Source organism: Pygoscelis adeliae, unplaced genomic scaffold, assembly GCF_000699105.1.
Source record: "Pygoscelis adeliae isolate BGI_AS28 unplaced genomic scaffold, ASM69910v1 Scaffold78, whole genome shotgun sequence".
In the NCBI taxonomy this organism is placed as follows: Eukaryota; Metazoa; Chordata; class Aves; order Sphenisciformes; family Spheniscidae; genus Pygoscelis; species Pygoscelis adeliae.
The window spans coordinates 5,932,866-5,950,111 of NW_008825409.1; the positions used below are offsets into that span (position 1 = coordinate 5,932,866).

Sequence of the window (17,246 nt, forward strand, 5' to 3'; positions counted from 1 at the left end):
GCTAGGTAACTATTATGTGCTGAAAATGCAATCTTTAATTAACTCGGAAGAATAGCTGATTCATTAATTGCTGTGTGCAACTTTTGGAACTTTTACTACGTTCTCTTAAATATGCTTTCTAAGCCAGCAATAAACCTGTTCTAAGCAAATTTTAAAACTCATGATTTAAAAGTTAGTAGGATTAAAGGTTAGCCCTGGTATCAAGTGATGATGTACATGCCTAATTTAATAATAATAATATAATAATAATGTTTCAGCATCAGCTCTGGGGACCCACCGCTTCCTGAAGAGAAATGCTAATGGACTTTTTGGGTTAATCCAACCACTTTTCACTTGAAAGCTTTATTTAAGTTGTCACGGAGTGGCTTTGAAATGAAGCCCCCGATGCAAGAAGCCTGGGGTTTGCTGGCTGCCAGGCAGGGACTTCCCCAGGCAGGCGGGCGATGCTCTCTCTGAGAGAGCAGTGACAGGCTTTGGCTGGAGCTGCGCAGCACGTTAGGAGGTTACCCACGACGTTTCCCAGAGCAGGGATAAAGCTCGGGCTTTCTTGGCAGGACAGGAGGGACTAAACCGTGCAGTGGTACTCATATCGATTTGTAAGGATTGTTCAACTGGGATTATTTGGCTGGGTATTATGGTGTCTAATCAGGGAGGGAGAACATAGATTCCCTAAAGGAAAGCAGTACATGCTTTGACTGTGTTTTTAACTTGGCCTTTAATAGCTTTAGACTTGTAAGACACGTGGTAGCTCCTCTCATCTGTCTGAATTTTTAACTCCTTTTTGAACTCTGACTTGTCTATTAGTGTTGTTTATTTGTGTATATTTGATTTGCTCTCCCCCCTGACACAGGCAATAAGAAAAAGATATCTAAGTAAAACTTTAGAGAAGCGTTACGAGTAGAAATGTGTATATAGGAAATGGTAGAATAAATTTTGAAAAATAAGTTTTCATTCATGTAAGCATAAGGAAACACACAGTATTTTAAAGCTTTTTATTCAGTTCCCTCAATGTAAAAATATGTACTCTGAATAAATACGCAACTAAACCTGACCTTTGCTCTGTCAAATTGCAGCTCTCACTGATCCAGGATATCCTCTTAAAGCCAGTCACCCGTAAATATGACTGTCTAATATAAGATGCAGTCTGCCAAGCACTTACCATGAGGCCAGCAGACAGTATTTCAATTCATCTATCCATTGCCATCCAACGTTGTGCTTCCTGAGTTCTGACTTGGAAGTATCTTAAAGGCTCAGTAGGTTAACACGATTTTCCCCATTATCTGGAAAGCTTCAGTGGATTTTCTGTTTGGTTTTGTGTGGGCTGCACAGGCTAGGAGCCATTCTGCTGCCCAGGTGTTACCCCGAACATGTCCTCCTGAAGGATGAGTGACAGTCTTTCTGTAGTCATCATTTTGGGATGTATCGCCAGAGCTTTCCTTCCCGGTTTTGCTATAGAGGTGATGAACCAAGATTGAGGCATCCAATTAACCTTACCAGGAAGATAAGACTTGAATAGAGAATCCCTGGGTCGGTCAGTCTGTGTCTCATGCTCACTCTCCTTTTCTTTTTTTTCCTGAGTAAGGAAAGGGTCACAATAAGGCTATAGGTGCATGACTGTTACTTGCACGATTATGACTTAAGCTTAAGGTTTCCCTCTGTTCGTATCTCCTTTTGGGTCAGGAAAATTAGTCTGGCCTGCTCACCCTGTGGTGTGTCGAGTCCTTCACCAATGCAACTGCTCCATCATTCTCGAGGGTTTTTTGAGGATTAGTCTTCTCCAACCTGAAGTTTGGTCCTGGAAAGAACACCCCATTCTGCCTGCTGTTGTGCTGCTTCTCTCCTCAACTAATGTTATTTTCTAGCCTCTGTGTAACTGAGGCTGTTTGGGTTTGGTTTTTTCTGTTTTTATAATTGCACCCAAACAAATGCTTTCCTTTTAAGGTCTTTCTTAGTCTCTCTCTTAAACTAATGAACCAGAAGTAGGTGACATAAGAAAGTGGTACAGGGAAACCACTGAACCTAATGTTCATAGAAGAAGGCTGCAGATGATACCAGTTTCTTGAAAACGAATCTTCTGACTGGATTTTGCAATCGTCCCAGGAATGACAATTTCCCAGAGGTCTACTTAGCCTTGGATTCTGCTTTAAGTGATCTGTTTACTCACTATTTACTATACAGCATTGGTTCTGCAAACAGTGGCCTGCGAAGAGGGATTTGAAAGGCTGGCAGTTGCTGGTAATTGCTGTTATCAGGAGCTCCGCCATCAGCGATGGCTGGACAAGGGCGTGTGGTATGCTCACCCAACAGGAGCCCGTCAGTCCCACTGTCTGTGCAGTCACACGGGATCAGCTGGTGTCCTGTTTGGGTTCAGACTTTGACCTGATGCTTCTTTTAGGAATGTATGCTTTTTTCCTGCCTTTTTCTAAAGCTGCAAATTTCCTAGTAGAAAATGGGTATCGGGAAGATTGAATCCCAACTCGTGTGCTCTCTAAATGGGGTGCGGGGATCTGGAAAGGGGACTGGCCATAACTTACATATCTTATCTCTGATAATTGTAATAAAGCTGATATGTATATGCATAATCAGCATTCCAGACATTTTAGATGTTTTCCTTAAGTTTCAAACCCCTCTCTCATAGCAATGCCATTAGTGCTTCAACACCTGTGCCTTAGAGTCAACTGAGGGCTCAGCGGTGGTGGTGGTGATACCCATGGCCAGCAATTGTCTGTTGAGGCAACCAATGTCTGTCCGCTCCACAAAAGGGCCAACATGACTCTATACGGTTCTTGTGTTAGAAGTGGGAATATGCACGCTGGGAGGTGCTTCTGAATGTTGTCTGTGAATAATTGTGGCCTCATCAAAGGGCAAAACAGTTAAAACCTTGGTCAGAGATGTGCTTTACTTGAGTTTGTCTCTGGAATTAAACAAACCAACCCCTGCTTATCCATCCTCGTGCCCCCCAAATACCTAGCTTTCATCATCTTTATGGTGTCCAGTTGTTAGGTGTGTGAAATGGGCAAGAGTTGAATTTTTCATTTTTTAGCCCTCCATTTTTTTCCATCAGAATTCCTGAAACTTGTTTTATGTAATAAAGACTAGTCCAAGGGTAGTTTCATTCCTTCCTGCCATAGGGCACCTGTAGCTAGTTGCTCCTGTTACTCGTTAATGCTTTGATTTTTTTTTTTTGACCAACACCTTTCATATGTAGCTTATTCCTATAGCTGTTACCTAGCAACATTAATTTTGTTCAATTTAGTTTGTCTTCTATTTCAAGAAATTTATAAGGTGTGTTTTAAGAACGTTACTGGAGTCCAACCATGAACCTTCAGTAAAGAGGTGTTTATAAAGTGAATTCTCTCCAGCACCTGTAACTAATGTACATACATTTGGTGTTAGCCTTCCTAGCCTTGTTGGCAGAAATGGGAATCGATGCATGTGGGATTTAAAAATCACTCGGAGAGTACTGGAGCAGTTACAAGTTCCCTGTTGACTTTTCTGTGTGGCATTTCAGTGCGCTTCAGAGAGCGTAGATGCCTATCTCATTTTCATGCTCTTGTACGGACCAGCATCTTTGCTTCTTGCCCTTCCTTCCACGGCATGGTCCATTTAGCATTTTGAAAGTTGCTCATACACTGATGTGACATTTTGTAGGCCAGCAACCATAGTTACAGTACAACGTAGAGGATTACTCTTAAGCTGATGAACGTTGGAAAGTAAAGTAAAGGACTCTTCGGTGCAGAGTCCCATAAGGGGATTCATAGGGTGCATGAAGTTCTGGAGTTTTGGGGTTCAGGCTTGTCGTTCTTAATGCAGACTATGACCACTCTGGACTCGGTGATGTCTCTAGGAGGCAAAGTTGGGTTTGTGTCTTCTGCCTTCACTTTAAAGGAATAAAAAACCTCCAGTCTTCTAATACTCAACAAATGCAATCTTTTGATACTTTTATAATTGGGTCCAGCAGCAGACCTGGAGAACAGTGTAAACAAATAGGGTTTGCAAATGTTTTTCTCATATTGTCTTTTTGTTTCTTGTGCAAAACTACCGTCTGTATGTAATATTTAATAATGTAGGAGGAGAGTGAGCGCATAGAATTGGAGCTGGAGGGTATCATTCAGCTGCAGCGTCGCTGTAGAGGTCACTGTGGGGTTTTTAAAGGACGTTGTAAGAAATCTGCTTGGTATCATCCACCTTCTGTTGTGTGCTTCTCTCAGAGGCATAGTAGCTGCCAAGTCCTAAATGCATGCAACGGTAGGGGGGCTGTAGGTAACTCTTCCAGTGTGCAAGAAAAGCAAGTTCAAATAGGCAACTGGTGCCTGTGGCGTTAGTGGAAGCTGAAACAGGTTACGGAGGGAAGAAAGATACCTGCGTAAACAAAGCACATGTAGTTACAAGTTCAGAGGGAGAAGGGAACAGAGGAATATGACTGTTATCTAGAGTGGACTTTTTTGTGCATCATTACAACTGTGTGTTGTCAGCAAAGGTATATTTTCAAAAAGTTTTAGTGGTTGGAATTTCTGAAAAATCCTATCAAAACAGCATTTGGATGTGGCACTGGAGCGACACGCTGTAGTGCTCTTGTGCAAAGGATCCCCTTAAAAAGGGGTTATCTTGTAAAAGGAGTTTGTGTGCACGTCTCAGTCTGGTAATCCTTACCTGGCTGGCTATTTCTGATCGTAAAACATGAGATTTCCACAATACCAAAAACCTTGCCAAACATATTTGTATCACCAATACGAATCAGAATAACTTATATGCGGTTTTAGGAGATTAGAAGCGGGATGTTGAGGTGGATACCGTAATACTTTAAATGTCTTCTTTTTCCCCTTTTAAATTCTGGTTAAGTACTTCTGTTCATTTTAATGTAAATGTATTTTCCCTGTATTACCTATATTTTACATAGTGTTTCACTGGATCATCAGTGCGGGATGCTACAGTATATGCCATTCTGTGTTCCTTTTCTTTCGCTGTTTCCATCTGTCTCCTTGAAGGTTAATTAATGTGTGCAGGAGGGCCTGCTAATCACTTTGATATCATCTAATGAGCTAAACCTGAGCGAAATCTTACATTAGTTATATCTTAGCTCTGTTGCTTTGTCAAGCAGGATCTTGAATGTGCTACACTGAAACTCATTTTGGGGAACTAATTGCTGGAGTTAGGCTGTCAAATAGGAATAGATGATCAATCAACAGCTGCCTTACTGTAATATCAAACACTTGTTTATATACAAGTTGTTAGGCTTCATATAGCATCAGACTTAGTTCCATGGCGACAGAAAAGTGATACAGCATTTTTATAAATCTGCTGAACTCCTGGTAGCACTCACATAAGTCTTCTCTGTGAACTGATACGAGGGATAATGCTGGAGAACTAAATTCTGAAATGAGCAAACGAGAAGGAAATTATTTATGTATGTATGTGTACAGTTTTTAAAATCCTTTTAAATCACAGCTCACTTAAGTCCTGTGATGCTTTTCATAATATTTCCTGTGACCTGCAGGCCATACGAAAAAGGGAAGGGTGTTTGCTGGGCTGCCATTTAGAGATGTGAAGTGCAACCTGGTCTGTAGTCCAAAGCCAGGATCCTTTCCACGTTCAGCTTTTTTTCAGTAAACAGAATTTCTGCAGTGCAGTGAGCCCATTGACAGCTGTGGAAATACCTGCTTGCTTCGGGAGGCTGGCATAGATGAAGCCAAGCAGGGCTCATTTCAGCCGCAGAATAAGCGGGATCCTGCTTAGTCCTGTTAGCTGAGCTTGACACACCAAGGCCAACAACAACCAAAATAAGTAAATAAATTAGGATCTAGGGGATAGAGAAGGAATAGAAGTAGAAGACAAGTGGGACATGGTTAAGCACAGATTAAAGTTTGCTCAGGTCTAATTTAGGAGTTATCATCCCTCCTATGGTATGCTCAAAAATGTTCAAATGGTATTCAAAGTGCTTTCGTTTTTATGGAACATGATAGCTTAGCTCACTAGCTCAGTAGAGGTTTTATAACAAAGTTTTCTTCTTTCCTTGAATTATTTTTTTCTTGTAATTGAAATAATGATTTACTTTACTAAAAATATTAACTTGCAACATCCAGTGGAGCTGGTTTGTGAACAAAGCCAAAGTTTAACAAATTGTGGGCAAGGAAGCAAAATGATGTTAAAACAGCTGCCAGCCTGTGCACTTTGATTCTAGTTTGGGAAAGAATATTGCTTGCAGACGTACCAAGTATTTTCTTATGGTAGAAGTCTACAAAACTGCCAGTAACCCATCTACCACCAGAAGTATGTCAGAGCTAGGTTTTGCCAGTGTTTTCCTTTAAAAATGACTTGCAAAAGGCTGCTTGCATGTTTGTGCACGGAAGTGATAAGCCAGCCTCTATGCAGTTCAATTGAGAGAGAAAAAACAGACCTTGAATATCCACTTTCATACTCCTTGATCTTATGGCAGAATTCAATGCACATTAAGGAAAATAGCCTTTAGTATCCCTGGAAGCATATGTCTGCTGGAGAGCTGGAGGCTTCTCAGGTACCTGCAGCTCTGCCTGCTATAACCTACAAAGGTAATTCTTTCAGGTCAGTTGCAAAATTTGTGTGTGCATACTTAGAGCGTCAGCATGATGCCATAGTGGCTCAAAGCCCAATGAGTTGCAAATTTTGCTGTTAACTAGCAAGCCTCCTCAAAATCAGTTTGTCAGCTTTGATTTTTTCCATGTAGGATGATCTTGATAGAGACTGGATCTTGCTGGTTGGTAGAGAAAGATACTTTGAAGGATTTCACTGTATACAAAACTTCATTCTGAATAGCATACCCACAAATGGTTAAAGTGGCTTAGAAATCCCATGGATGACTGACTTGATTTTTATTTAGTTAAGCTCTGTAGAGAGCCATCACAAGTAACGTACTGGATTACTTGGCAGGCTGAGACATCTGCTGGCACTTCTGAGGTAGGTTACAGCAGTAAGGTTTCCTATTGCAACATGCTGAAATCTCTCCAAAACATAATGGTATTTAGTAGTAAATGCTATTGTATAGAGATGAAACTGTATGAAATTCAAGGTTGCAGGCGTTGTCTTAAAAAAGGCTAAGGATCTGCGCTCCTGCAAAAGTTTTATAGCAAGACTGAGGGCTATTATTAGCAGTGCTGCACCTGCGAAAGAGAAGGAGCTGACAGAAGAGTGAAACCAGATTCTGGACTTCAGTGCAACTTATTATTAGGAAAACTCTATATGCACCTCGTCAGTGCCTGTCCTGTTGGAAATTGAATTTAGGTGTGTAATTGATACGCTTAAAAGCCTGCTAATGGTAATTCAATGCTTCAAACTATGTACTTGGTTTGCTTAGCGTTTTGGATGAAGTGCCTCATTTTATGCATATTACACCTTTGTGCCTATTTGATTACTCAGGAATAGCTTGAGCTGACTCTTAATCATTCTTCCCATGTTACAATCATCTGAAAACTTAATGATCTTGCACACTAATAGCTTTGTCCAAGTTGTTAATAAATTAGCACCCTTGGGGACCAAGCCATACGGACTTCCACAGAATGTACGCCTTGACTTTCTTCCCTTTCTGCTTTTCACCCTGCTAAACAATTGCTGTTAGTTGCTGTAATTTACTCCCTGACTCTGTGGCCAGGGTCTGTCTTTTATGTCTCCTTCATCCAACCCCTAAGCTTTTACTTGACAGCCATCTGACACCCTACAGCTCAGTCTTCTGGTACTTTAGATGAATGATAAAATTCAAAAGCCTTGTAATTCAGCCTGTCCCTCTTTATACTCCTACTCCTGTGGTTCCCTTGTGATTGCTCAAGAAGTGTTTTCGATATGTCCTCTCCAAACAGGATAAGAATCTGGAGGATGGAATGACATTTAAATTGCAACTCTGTCTTGAGATCCCTAAAAATAGAAGGAAAATTATTGTAGACTTTGTCAAAGCAAAGTCTAGATTATTGAAAATGCATGAACTAGCTGACAGAGAAGATGGTGTAGCCTACTGAAGGTGAGTCTTAGTAGTAGGGTAGTAGCTGTTAAGTGCAGAGACTGAGGGGAAATAACCATAAAGAAATGAAAGGAAGAAACCTGTTTGTGGGTTGATAGGGTTTTTTTTTTGTTTTAACATGTGTTCAAGCCTAGAAATCCTGTGAGTGCTTTTTCAGTGAAGGCTAAGTGGCTTTTAGTCTAGTAAAGGGCCTACCAACTTTCAGTGAGGAACATAGTATTTCAGGTCGTTAAATAGAGCTCAGATGTAGGTATGTGACCAGCACCTATTTAATTCTGATCAGATCTTTGGTTCATCCAACACTGAGAACTGGGGTCATCAGCGTCCAAAACAATTGCTGTGTAAATGCCGTGTTCGGATCCCATTATAGTTATTGAGGCATGTTGTTCGTGGATAGAAATTGAGTGATGCTGTTCCGGATTTTATCCTCAAGAAAGGTGATATTGATACAAAATCATTTATGGTATCTCAAAGAAAGTACTGTGGTTGGTCGCAAGCTGAGTAGCTGCTCCTGGTGGTTCACTTACCCATTCTTTTGCCATGTTTTCTAGGTATCAGAAAATATTTGGGGTGAAAAGCATATTTTGGCTGCATAGCATTGTATAAATATTTGCTAGCTCCATTGCTTGGCTCTACTTCCAATCTGTGTCATGAAGAGTTTTGCAAGACACGAGGTTTGCAGGCAGCAATGGTATATTTTACCAGGCCAATTGTTACAGCTGGAAAATAAGGGCACATTTTTGGATGCACAAAGCTGTGTTTGGTCTGAAGCAGCTGTTAAGGCAGTGGCTGTGCAGTAACCAGAAGCAGATATCGATGTGTGTGTTCGTCAGCCCGCTGAACTCCTGATAGGGAGTGACGTAACTTGTGGCTAGGGAGTAATTATAATACTCTGAAATAGGAGTTCAGAGAGTGGTTAGTGCAAAGGGCTTGCAGAGTTTTGTTGTCTTGCAGAGTACTTATGATCGTTAAGGAGGAACAAATGAGCACAAGTCACTTATTTACTCTGAGGTAAGGTGGCGTATATAGAAATGTTGGTGCAGTTTTTAGGGACTGATGTTCCTCCAACCACCCACACCACATCCCTGGTTGATTTACTTCGAGTTCTTTAAGGCAGAGGTCTTTCTATCACATTGCAAGAGCAAGGATGCAGATCTTTTTATAAAGTTCTTGGAGTGACAGTTAAAAACTTGTGTTACCCTTCAAAATACCGTATCACAAAAATGCGCAGAAATACAGATGGGATTTTTAACAAACTATGATGATCGCTTTCTGACATGTACAGCAGAGGATTGTGTCTTCCACCTATTGACTTCTGCAACACTGGCTTGTTTTTTTCCTTCTAAATTATTGGATCTTGCGAAGTCTTTATTATACTGTTTGATAATCTGAACTTGATACATTGACGAGCTGAACTGAGGTATTTGTAAGTGGTATGCTTTTGAAATGTATGTCAGTTTATCAGTAAGTGAAGTGGTGCTTCACATTAGCATTGGCATTATTAAAAATACCACCAAATTTTGGTTTTTTATATATATATAGTAAACCCTGCAGTAGAAATGTTTCATTCTGTGTCAATAGCTTTTCACCAATGAAGACAAAATAAATGTCAATCACTGGCTGTTACTAGCTGCGTTTTTCTGCTCTAGAATAAATACTTTCTGCAATGAAAATTTGCACTGTAAAAATACAAAATTATGTGATAGCTTCACTGAAACTTAGTCTTTGGTCTTTACAGACTTCCTTTATCTGGGACTTCCAGATGTGTTAATGCTGCCTTCATTTTGTCTTTCAGATGACGATGTGGACCTAGAAGCTTTGGTAAATGACATGAATTCCTCATTTGAAAGTTTATACTCTACATGCAGTATGCAGTCGGAAACCACTCCGCTTCTTCAAAATGGTCAGCTCAACCGCAGTCAGTTGCCGTCCTCAGGATCTGGCGCACTGCAGCCCATGTCTCCAAGGCAGAAGGTGCAGCGGTCTCAGCCAGTGCGCATTATGGCAGTCAGGTAGGAACAAGGGGCTTGCCTCCTTTTTGTTAAAGTTGTCTTGAACTAGCTTCAAAAGAACTACACTTTAAAATAGGAAATCAGCTTCGGTAGGAGCCTAGTAGTGTTAGACTGGACTTTTGCATAGGAAAAAAGATGTACTGAGTAGGTGAAGGACATAAATTTTCCATGTATTCTGTAAAATGTGAAAAACGTCACATTTTTGCCTTTTTTTATCCCTGTTTGATGTACCTGTAGTAGCAGACGTGTAGAAGCGTATCATTGGTATCAATTTGTAGAAATTATGTCCATATTTGGATTTTTTTTCCAAACTTTTAAAAACTGTTCTCTCAGGTATGGCGCCTACTGACAGCTTCTTGGTTTTATAAAACATAAGAGATCATGTAGATAGATGAGGGTGCATTCAGCTAGTTTTGCTATACAAAAAATACCTCTCTTTGTGGAGGTTTCCTGAACGGTCCAAGACGAACAAACAAAAAAGGAGCACATCATAGTTATTTAGCTGTTCTTCCTAGAGCACTTTCAGCTCTTTCACTTGAGTGCATTATGTGAGTCATTACAAAAAAAAAAGTGTTTAAGTTGTCTCCCTGTTGTCAGGATGGGGGCTTGAATTCAAGCTTCAAGTGGAATGCTCTTGATGGTGATGGGAGAGTCTATAGGTGATGCTTAAAAATCTTCTTTTTAGGCAGCAGAAGGAAAGGAGCTCCTGTCAGCATGAGTAGGTAAATTGCCTGAATCAGAGAGACTTGGAGTTTTCCTTTCCTTCTAGTTAACAATGTCTTCTCCAAAAGAAGTGAAAAGTAATAGTAATAAAAGAAAAATCCCGGATGTGGAAAGGGTTGCTCCTAATTCTTTATGCTGATGAATTTCCTATAGGAATGGTATTCTTAAGACAGGCAGCTTTTCTATATGAATGGGTAATATGCAGTAACTGCAATACAACCAAGTCAGCTAATGATGCAATCATTTTTAGAAGTATTTCATATTTAACCTTGAATAGGGCTGTACTAGAAAATGCACTCTCTAGAGTACTATAACTGTCAATGTTTTGTAAATATCTCAATCAAAACACTTAATTTAAACTATTCTTGGCATTTCAAAACTTAGCAACTCTTTTTTTGAGAACACTCTGCCTTTCTGAACTCCTGTACTTCCATACGCACAAGAACATTGTGTGTTTATCATTAAAGAAAACAATGGCGAAACTTTTATTCAGGGTTATCTAGATACCTTTCCCATAGAGGGGGATGGCTGCATCTCTTTTGCAACCACAACAGAATGTTTGACTGTAGTAATTCTCTTAAGAGCACAGTTTTAAGTGTATATCAGTCATGAAGTAAACGATGCACTGCAGCAGTATAGCAGAGCAGAGCGCAGCATACTGAATTCTCATTTTAAGAAAATCACACCCTTCTAATTGTGTCGAGTCTGTAGTTCCGCTTCTTACAATGGAGGTCAGTCAAAAACTTGCAATACAGAGCGCTATTACACAGCTGCCGATACAAGAAGTCTGCTGGGCTGAAGAAACCTTAACACCGTCCTTTACCCTATGCTGTAAGGAAGTGCACACGTGGGTAGTACAAAAAAGATCAGGCAGGTCAAGTAGTCGTTTGCATGGCTCATAGTTGTGGCTGGAACCTGCTATTTATAGCAAAACCCCAAATCTGTAAGGCTCATTCGTGGAACACCAAAGGAACGAAATTGCAGGATAGAGTTACCTGCGGAGCAGATTTCCCAGTGGTTACTTTATCAGCCCCCGGCTTCTGGTACAGGCAGAGACACCGGGCATGCGCAGAGTGGGACAGGCTGCCAGAGGCGAACCCAGCAGTTGCCTCCCAGGCAGCTCTGTTAAGAAGGCTCTGCTTGCTGATGGCATGGGAAAAAAATGAGAGCAAATTGAGTTTTTAATGACTTGCATTTCAAATCCAGGAGTTAGTTGTCTCTGGAAACTTCCACGATTGCCACTAGATGGTGCCTTCTGCAAAGGCGTTGCAGGCCAGCCTGCTGCAGAGTCACATAGTACAGCTTCAGTGGTCGTGCCCTAGCAGTAGGGAAACCTAAAGCAATCTGTGTGGTCATAAATAGGTCTTACCTCTTTTCAAGCTTTTCTGTGGCAACTGGTAGGCTTTACTTTTCCTTTTGTTGCTGTGGGCAGTACAGGTGTATTATAAACTGGAACTTGAAACTCTGTTGGTCCTACGCAAACTCGTAAGGCGCATCTCAGGAGGTGCAAACTTGTCTGAACAGTAACCGTACAACTATCATGAAGTGGGAGGGTGTAATTGCAGTTTACTACTCAAGCTCAGTCTTTGCATTTCCATTTCTCCAGGAAATGCCGAGTTGCTTGGAGATGGAATCTGGTATTGTAACGAGGTGACGATATTTGTTTCAGTCTCAGCTTAGAGACTTTAGGGGGTACACCTTCGTTTGCAGATCCACATGGAATTTGGCTCCAAGTGACTGCAGTTGTGTTCTCTTCTTTCACATTCATTTGGAAGAGCTTAACTGACTTTCTGGCACACAGAGCTTAAGCTTGTAAGCTAGTGCTTACATCAGTGAGTACAGATGGATATTTCTGTTTATTTTATGTGCACAGTTACCTCAGTTACTCACCCAAGTAATCTAGTTATCAGCAACACAACAAGCATAGATGCCTGGCCGGTCATTTTTCACATGCAGTTACCTACTTTGTACTTGCAGTTGCTGTAACTGTATAGTAGTTGCTTAGAAAAAGAGTGAGTTTGATTCCTTTTCTTTAGTATCACTATCGTAAATAGTGGGGAAGGAGATCCAGGTCTAGTGATGCCAGTTTGCTCCTCTTAATGCTTAGTGCTTCTGTGTTTATAGGCGTCTTCAAGAAGAAGAACAGCAATTCAGAACATCGTCTTTGCCGGCCATCCCAAATCCCTTCCCAGAACTTTGTAGCCCCGCAAGCTCTCCAGTGCTGGCCCCTGGATCTTTACCTCAGAGTCAACCTGCTAGTAAGCATGTGAGTATGGGACGAAGCTTTGGGTCATCCATTCACGTTCAAACCAGCAGTGGACTAGTTCATTTTGAAGGCAGAAAGAAAGTTGCAAGATAAGTAGAAACATTTGTAGGCTTTGTCTGTGAGTAGGGCAGCACTGGCTGAGAGAGTGTCTTCAAACAGGCTTCAGACCTTTTTTAGAAGGTTTGTAAGAATGAAGTGTAAAAATGAGGCAAGTCTCTTTCAGATACATGCATGTTGTGAATGAAGCAGTAATGCCTAATATCTTTCGGATTTTGTTATCCAAGGTAATGACTTACTAATTCAGATGTCAAGTTAATTAGCTTAGAGTTGGAAGAGGATCTGTGCATGTTATACTGCGTATTCTAGGTGCCACAAAGACACTGAACAGCTGTCTTTTTTCTTTAAGGACATATTTTGCTGTTTTTCATGAAGTTGCTCAAAAAGCAAAATAACGTTCTTAGAGCTTGTAACTAGACACAGCTCCTTGTAATGGGACTTAAGGGGAGAACTGTCCCACGGAAGGCTGGTTGAGCAACTCTCTGGGTTCTTGGCATCGAAGATAGCACAGACTGAGCTCTCACGTAGTCCAGAGCGATAACCTCAGTGACACTGCAAACAGTTTTTCTTCTCTATCCCACTCCACTCTCTGAGAAACAACCATCTTGTTTTGTATCAGTCCTTGAGCATGTTTAAAGACTAAAGCTGGGCTCAAAAACCTTTGTTTTGTAAACTGTGCTGGCTTGCATGGGGATGAAAAGATGGTTGCTCTTACTGACTATTAAAACAGTCGTGTGCTTGAGTACCCAAAAATATGATGATGTTCTTTCTGTATCACTGCTCGATTAGTTTGTAAGTAGCTCCTACATCTGCTCTGACTGATAAAGGGGTTTGGGTGGACAGTTCAGCTACAAGCAGTAGACCCTAATGTATACCTTCACATCTTCTGTATTGCTTTACATCGCCATAAACAGCTGTCTGCTTTCTTGAAAGACATAGTGCATCTTCATTGGTTTTACTGTATTTCTTATACGTGCAGGACAACCAAATAATGCCCCAGGAGAAAATTGAGTCATCCAGTTGGGAATTTAGCAGGACCTCATCAGAGGCCTGGGTACCAGCTAAGCAGAGAGGCTGTTTTGCCAAGGCAGTGCTAATCTGACTCCAGGGAGACAAAACAAGGGGCAATTCTGCCTCCTGGCACGTGCTAACAGGACAGCAGCGTAGCTGCCTTTCTGAGACAAACTGAAGTTGCTGATGAACCTGCATTTACCTTTCCAAATATTCCCCAGTTTCAGGGATTCTTTGCCTTTTAGCTTTATGTTTTACTAAAATTAACCAAGCCACCCTAAAGATCGCTCTGTAAAGCCTTAAGAAACCTAAATGATCTCTGCGTCAGTTTTCAATGGAATTTAGAAACTAGCGGTGCAACAGCACATAAATATAAAAGTAAACAATATTTTAATGCATGTAAGAAGATGGCTATAAAGACAGAATAAAAGGAGATTTTCTTCCTAAATATTACTTTATACTTTTAAAAAAAATTAATCTACCTAATTCTAAAATGGAAAATTTTGACAAGCCTTTTGAAAGCCTAAAATGAAATAAACATTTATATTGTGTAGATATGCTTGCTGCTGAAGCTTTTAATCAAAAACAATCCATTATAGTGGTAAAACCTTTCAGGGTACGAGCTGAGGAGGTAAAGCATGTTGGACAATAGTGGCTGCTTCTGTAGATGCAGATACACTGTTCATGTCAGTTTATCAACTGATTGGAGGCAGATGAGAAACACTGGCTCAGGGTGAGGGAAGGATAGGGAAGTGTTCTTTTCCTCTCTAATGAATTATTTTCCCCTCTTTAATGAAGGAATAGAGGAACAGAACTGAAAAAACCCTCTAGTTTTAAAGTATTGAGGGACAGAAGAAAAGAAAAGGGTAGGTTCAGTTTCTTCATGAAGGAAGAAAACTTTAATACCTCAGTTTTAAACGTGGAGTGTTGTTGGATAACAAAATAATCTGTCTGTTCAGCCTCCTCATAGGACGTTAATTGTGTTTAATCTAGTTCTAGTTCCCTTCAATGGAGTCTGCTAAACATCATGAGTAAAAAATCAGTAACTTAAGAAACATTATACATCTTTCCAACTTCATCCCATTAAAAAAATGTAAAGTTTGGGAACTTGAGTAAATTTATTTTAGGACATGCTCTTGCTTAGATGAATGTCCATAGATACAATATAAACTACTGGTTAACCAAATAAGTGATGAGCTTAGTTAAAAGACTGCAACAGCATGTTTTAATGGCTGGCAGTTAGTGAAAATGAGCTGTGTTTTAATAAAAATATAAACACAATGTTAAATGCAAACCAAGGTTAAACACAATGATGCTTAATTTCAGGTTCTCTTCTTGCGGGTTATAAACAAGGATTAAAATTGGAGATTGGAATGAGCCATTCTGATTACATGGGATGTATGAGGTGTTAGTGAAAAGTAATTCCCTTCGTGCCTCTCGAGCATTTGCGGGTAAATAGGCAAATAGCAGTTCTAGCCGGCAGCGCTGCAGCTCTGATCACATGCATGGCGTGGAGGAAATATTGCCTTTGGTCAGCTCGCATCTAGGGGACTTGAGAGGGACCCAGGTTAATGTAGTCTTAGGGGATTTCAGGAAGGAGCGGCTATTTTGTTTGCTGACTGTGTGAAACAGTGGGGGGTCACTGGGAAGCTGGGATGTCTGATACAACTTCATAAGAAATGAAGTGTCATCAGTGTTGTTCCTCACGGAACAACTCAGTCTTATTTTTTAGTAATTTTTAAAATACAACTCTGCAATGATAAAACCTAGTAGCAGTTATGCAAGAGGAGTTTAAAGGTCCGGTCATGTTAAACACAGAAGAGTCTCATGTCATATTGCCAAGCCTTGGGCATAAAGAAATGGCAGCTCTGTTCAAGTTTTACTGAATTAAAACTTCTTCCCAGTATATTGTTCCCTATAGGAAAAGGATGCATGTGTGAATGAAAGAGTGACTAAAGGAGCTTTCAGGTCATAAAGCCTGAATTATATTTGCAGCTGAAAAAAATGGATGTTGTCTTTTCTCATATGCAAAATTTTATGTGTGTAACTGGAGCTTGAGACATACATTTCTCGTTAAGATGCTTCTGATCCTTTTCCTTATTTTTTTCATGCAGTTGCCACCGCTTTTTTTAACAAGCGGTTTGCAACATTGCTTATGCACTGCTCTGCATTTGTTTCATGCTCTTTATTGGCTCAGCAAAGAAAGGTAAAGCAGTAAAGCAATGAAAAATAGCTGTAATAAACCTTTCTTTTTGCGGTAGATTTTTTTTGTGTTCTCATGATGATGATGCATTTTATTTATCTTACTCCAAAAAGTGCATCTATCAGGATTAATTTATCTTTTTTTAATATATTTTTGGAGATCTGTTGGGTAATGGTACCGATTTCACCACAGCAGGAAGCAGTATGCTACCTCTAGCTCTGCTGCCAATCAGGCGCTGAATACTGCTTTTAAAGCTGATGGCTGCAGGAGCGTACTGCAGCTGCTCCCCAGAAGACAGAGAACAGTGAGAAATAACGGGTCTTCCGTACTAGCACAAAACTAAAAACACATGTAGGCAAATGGGATAGTCATTTAATGGGGAGCATCAATATATCAATCTGGGAGGTAAAACTGGAATGTTAGGCTTATTGAAATCATTGCAGATTTTGTTTTTTTATTTGACTCTGGATAATCTTCTCTGGTTCGGAAAAAAGCCTAAATTAGAAGATTTTGTAGATACCTTTTTTAAGCACACAGGCAGGTTGAGTAACTGACACATAATTTAGTAGTAAAAGACTTAGAAGAGAAATAACTGTAAACTTTTAGGTTATGTTTCAAAGGCTGTCCTGCACTGAGCAACCTCCACAGTGGCGGGGTCTGGGCTAATACAGTTGTGTGACCAAACTCATCTGGCAGTAGAGGTTAAGGAATTACTTGTGATTAAACAGACATACGCTCCTTGGGAGTTCAGCGCTATGATCCTTTATTACAGTTCTGCAGGTGGAAACAGCCCACTTTGAGCTAAGTTTTACGGTGAGAAACGTTAGATGTTGACCTGTTGATAGTGAACGGCATGTGGTTCTGTAAAAATTGGAACCACTGAAGTTTTAGTAACATAGTCAACCAACTGGTGAGTGTCTGGGCGAAAAGTACCAACTAGCTGTGCTATTGAGTCAGTAGCTACTTCAGCTACTGGTGTGGTGAGCG

At 40.5% G+C, this 17,246-nt stretch overlaps 1 protein-coding gene across 2 annotated transcripts in view; it reads left to right on the top strand.

The window, feature by feature from the left end:
* GRB10 (growth factor receptor-bound protein 10) overlaps positions 1–17,246 on the top strand; it is a 111,764-nt gene that overhangs the window by 42,122 nt on the left and 52,396 nt on the right. For both annotated transcript variants that reach the window (XM_009330450.1, XM_009330451.1), the window contains exons 3-4: positions 9,783–9,999; positions 12,847–12,988. In XM_009330450.1, the coding sequence (XP_009328725.1) occupies positions 9,783–9,999; positions 12,847–12,988 (359 nt within the window). The remainder of the gene's footprint in view (positions 1–9,782; positions 10,000–12,846; positions 12,989–17,246) is intronic.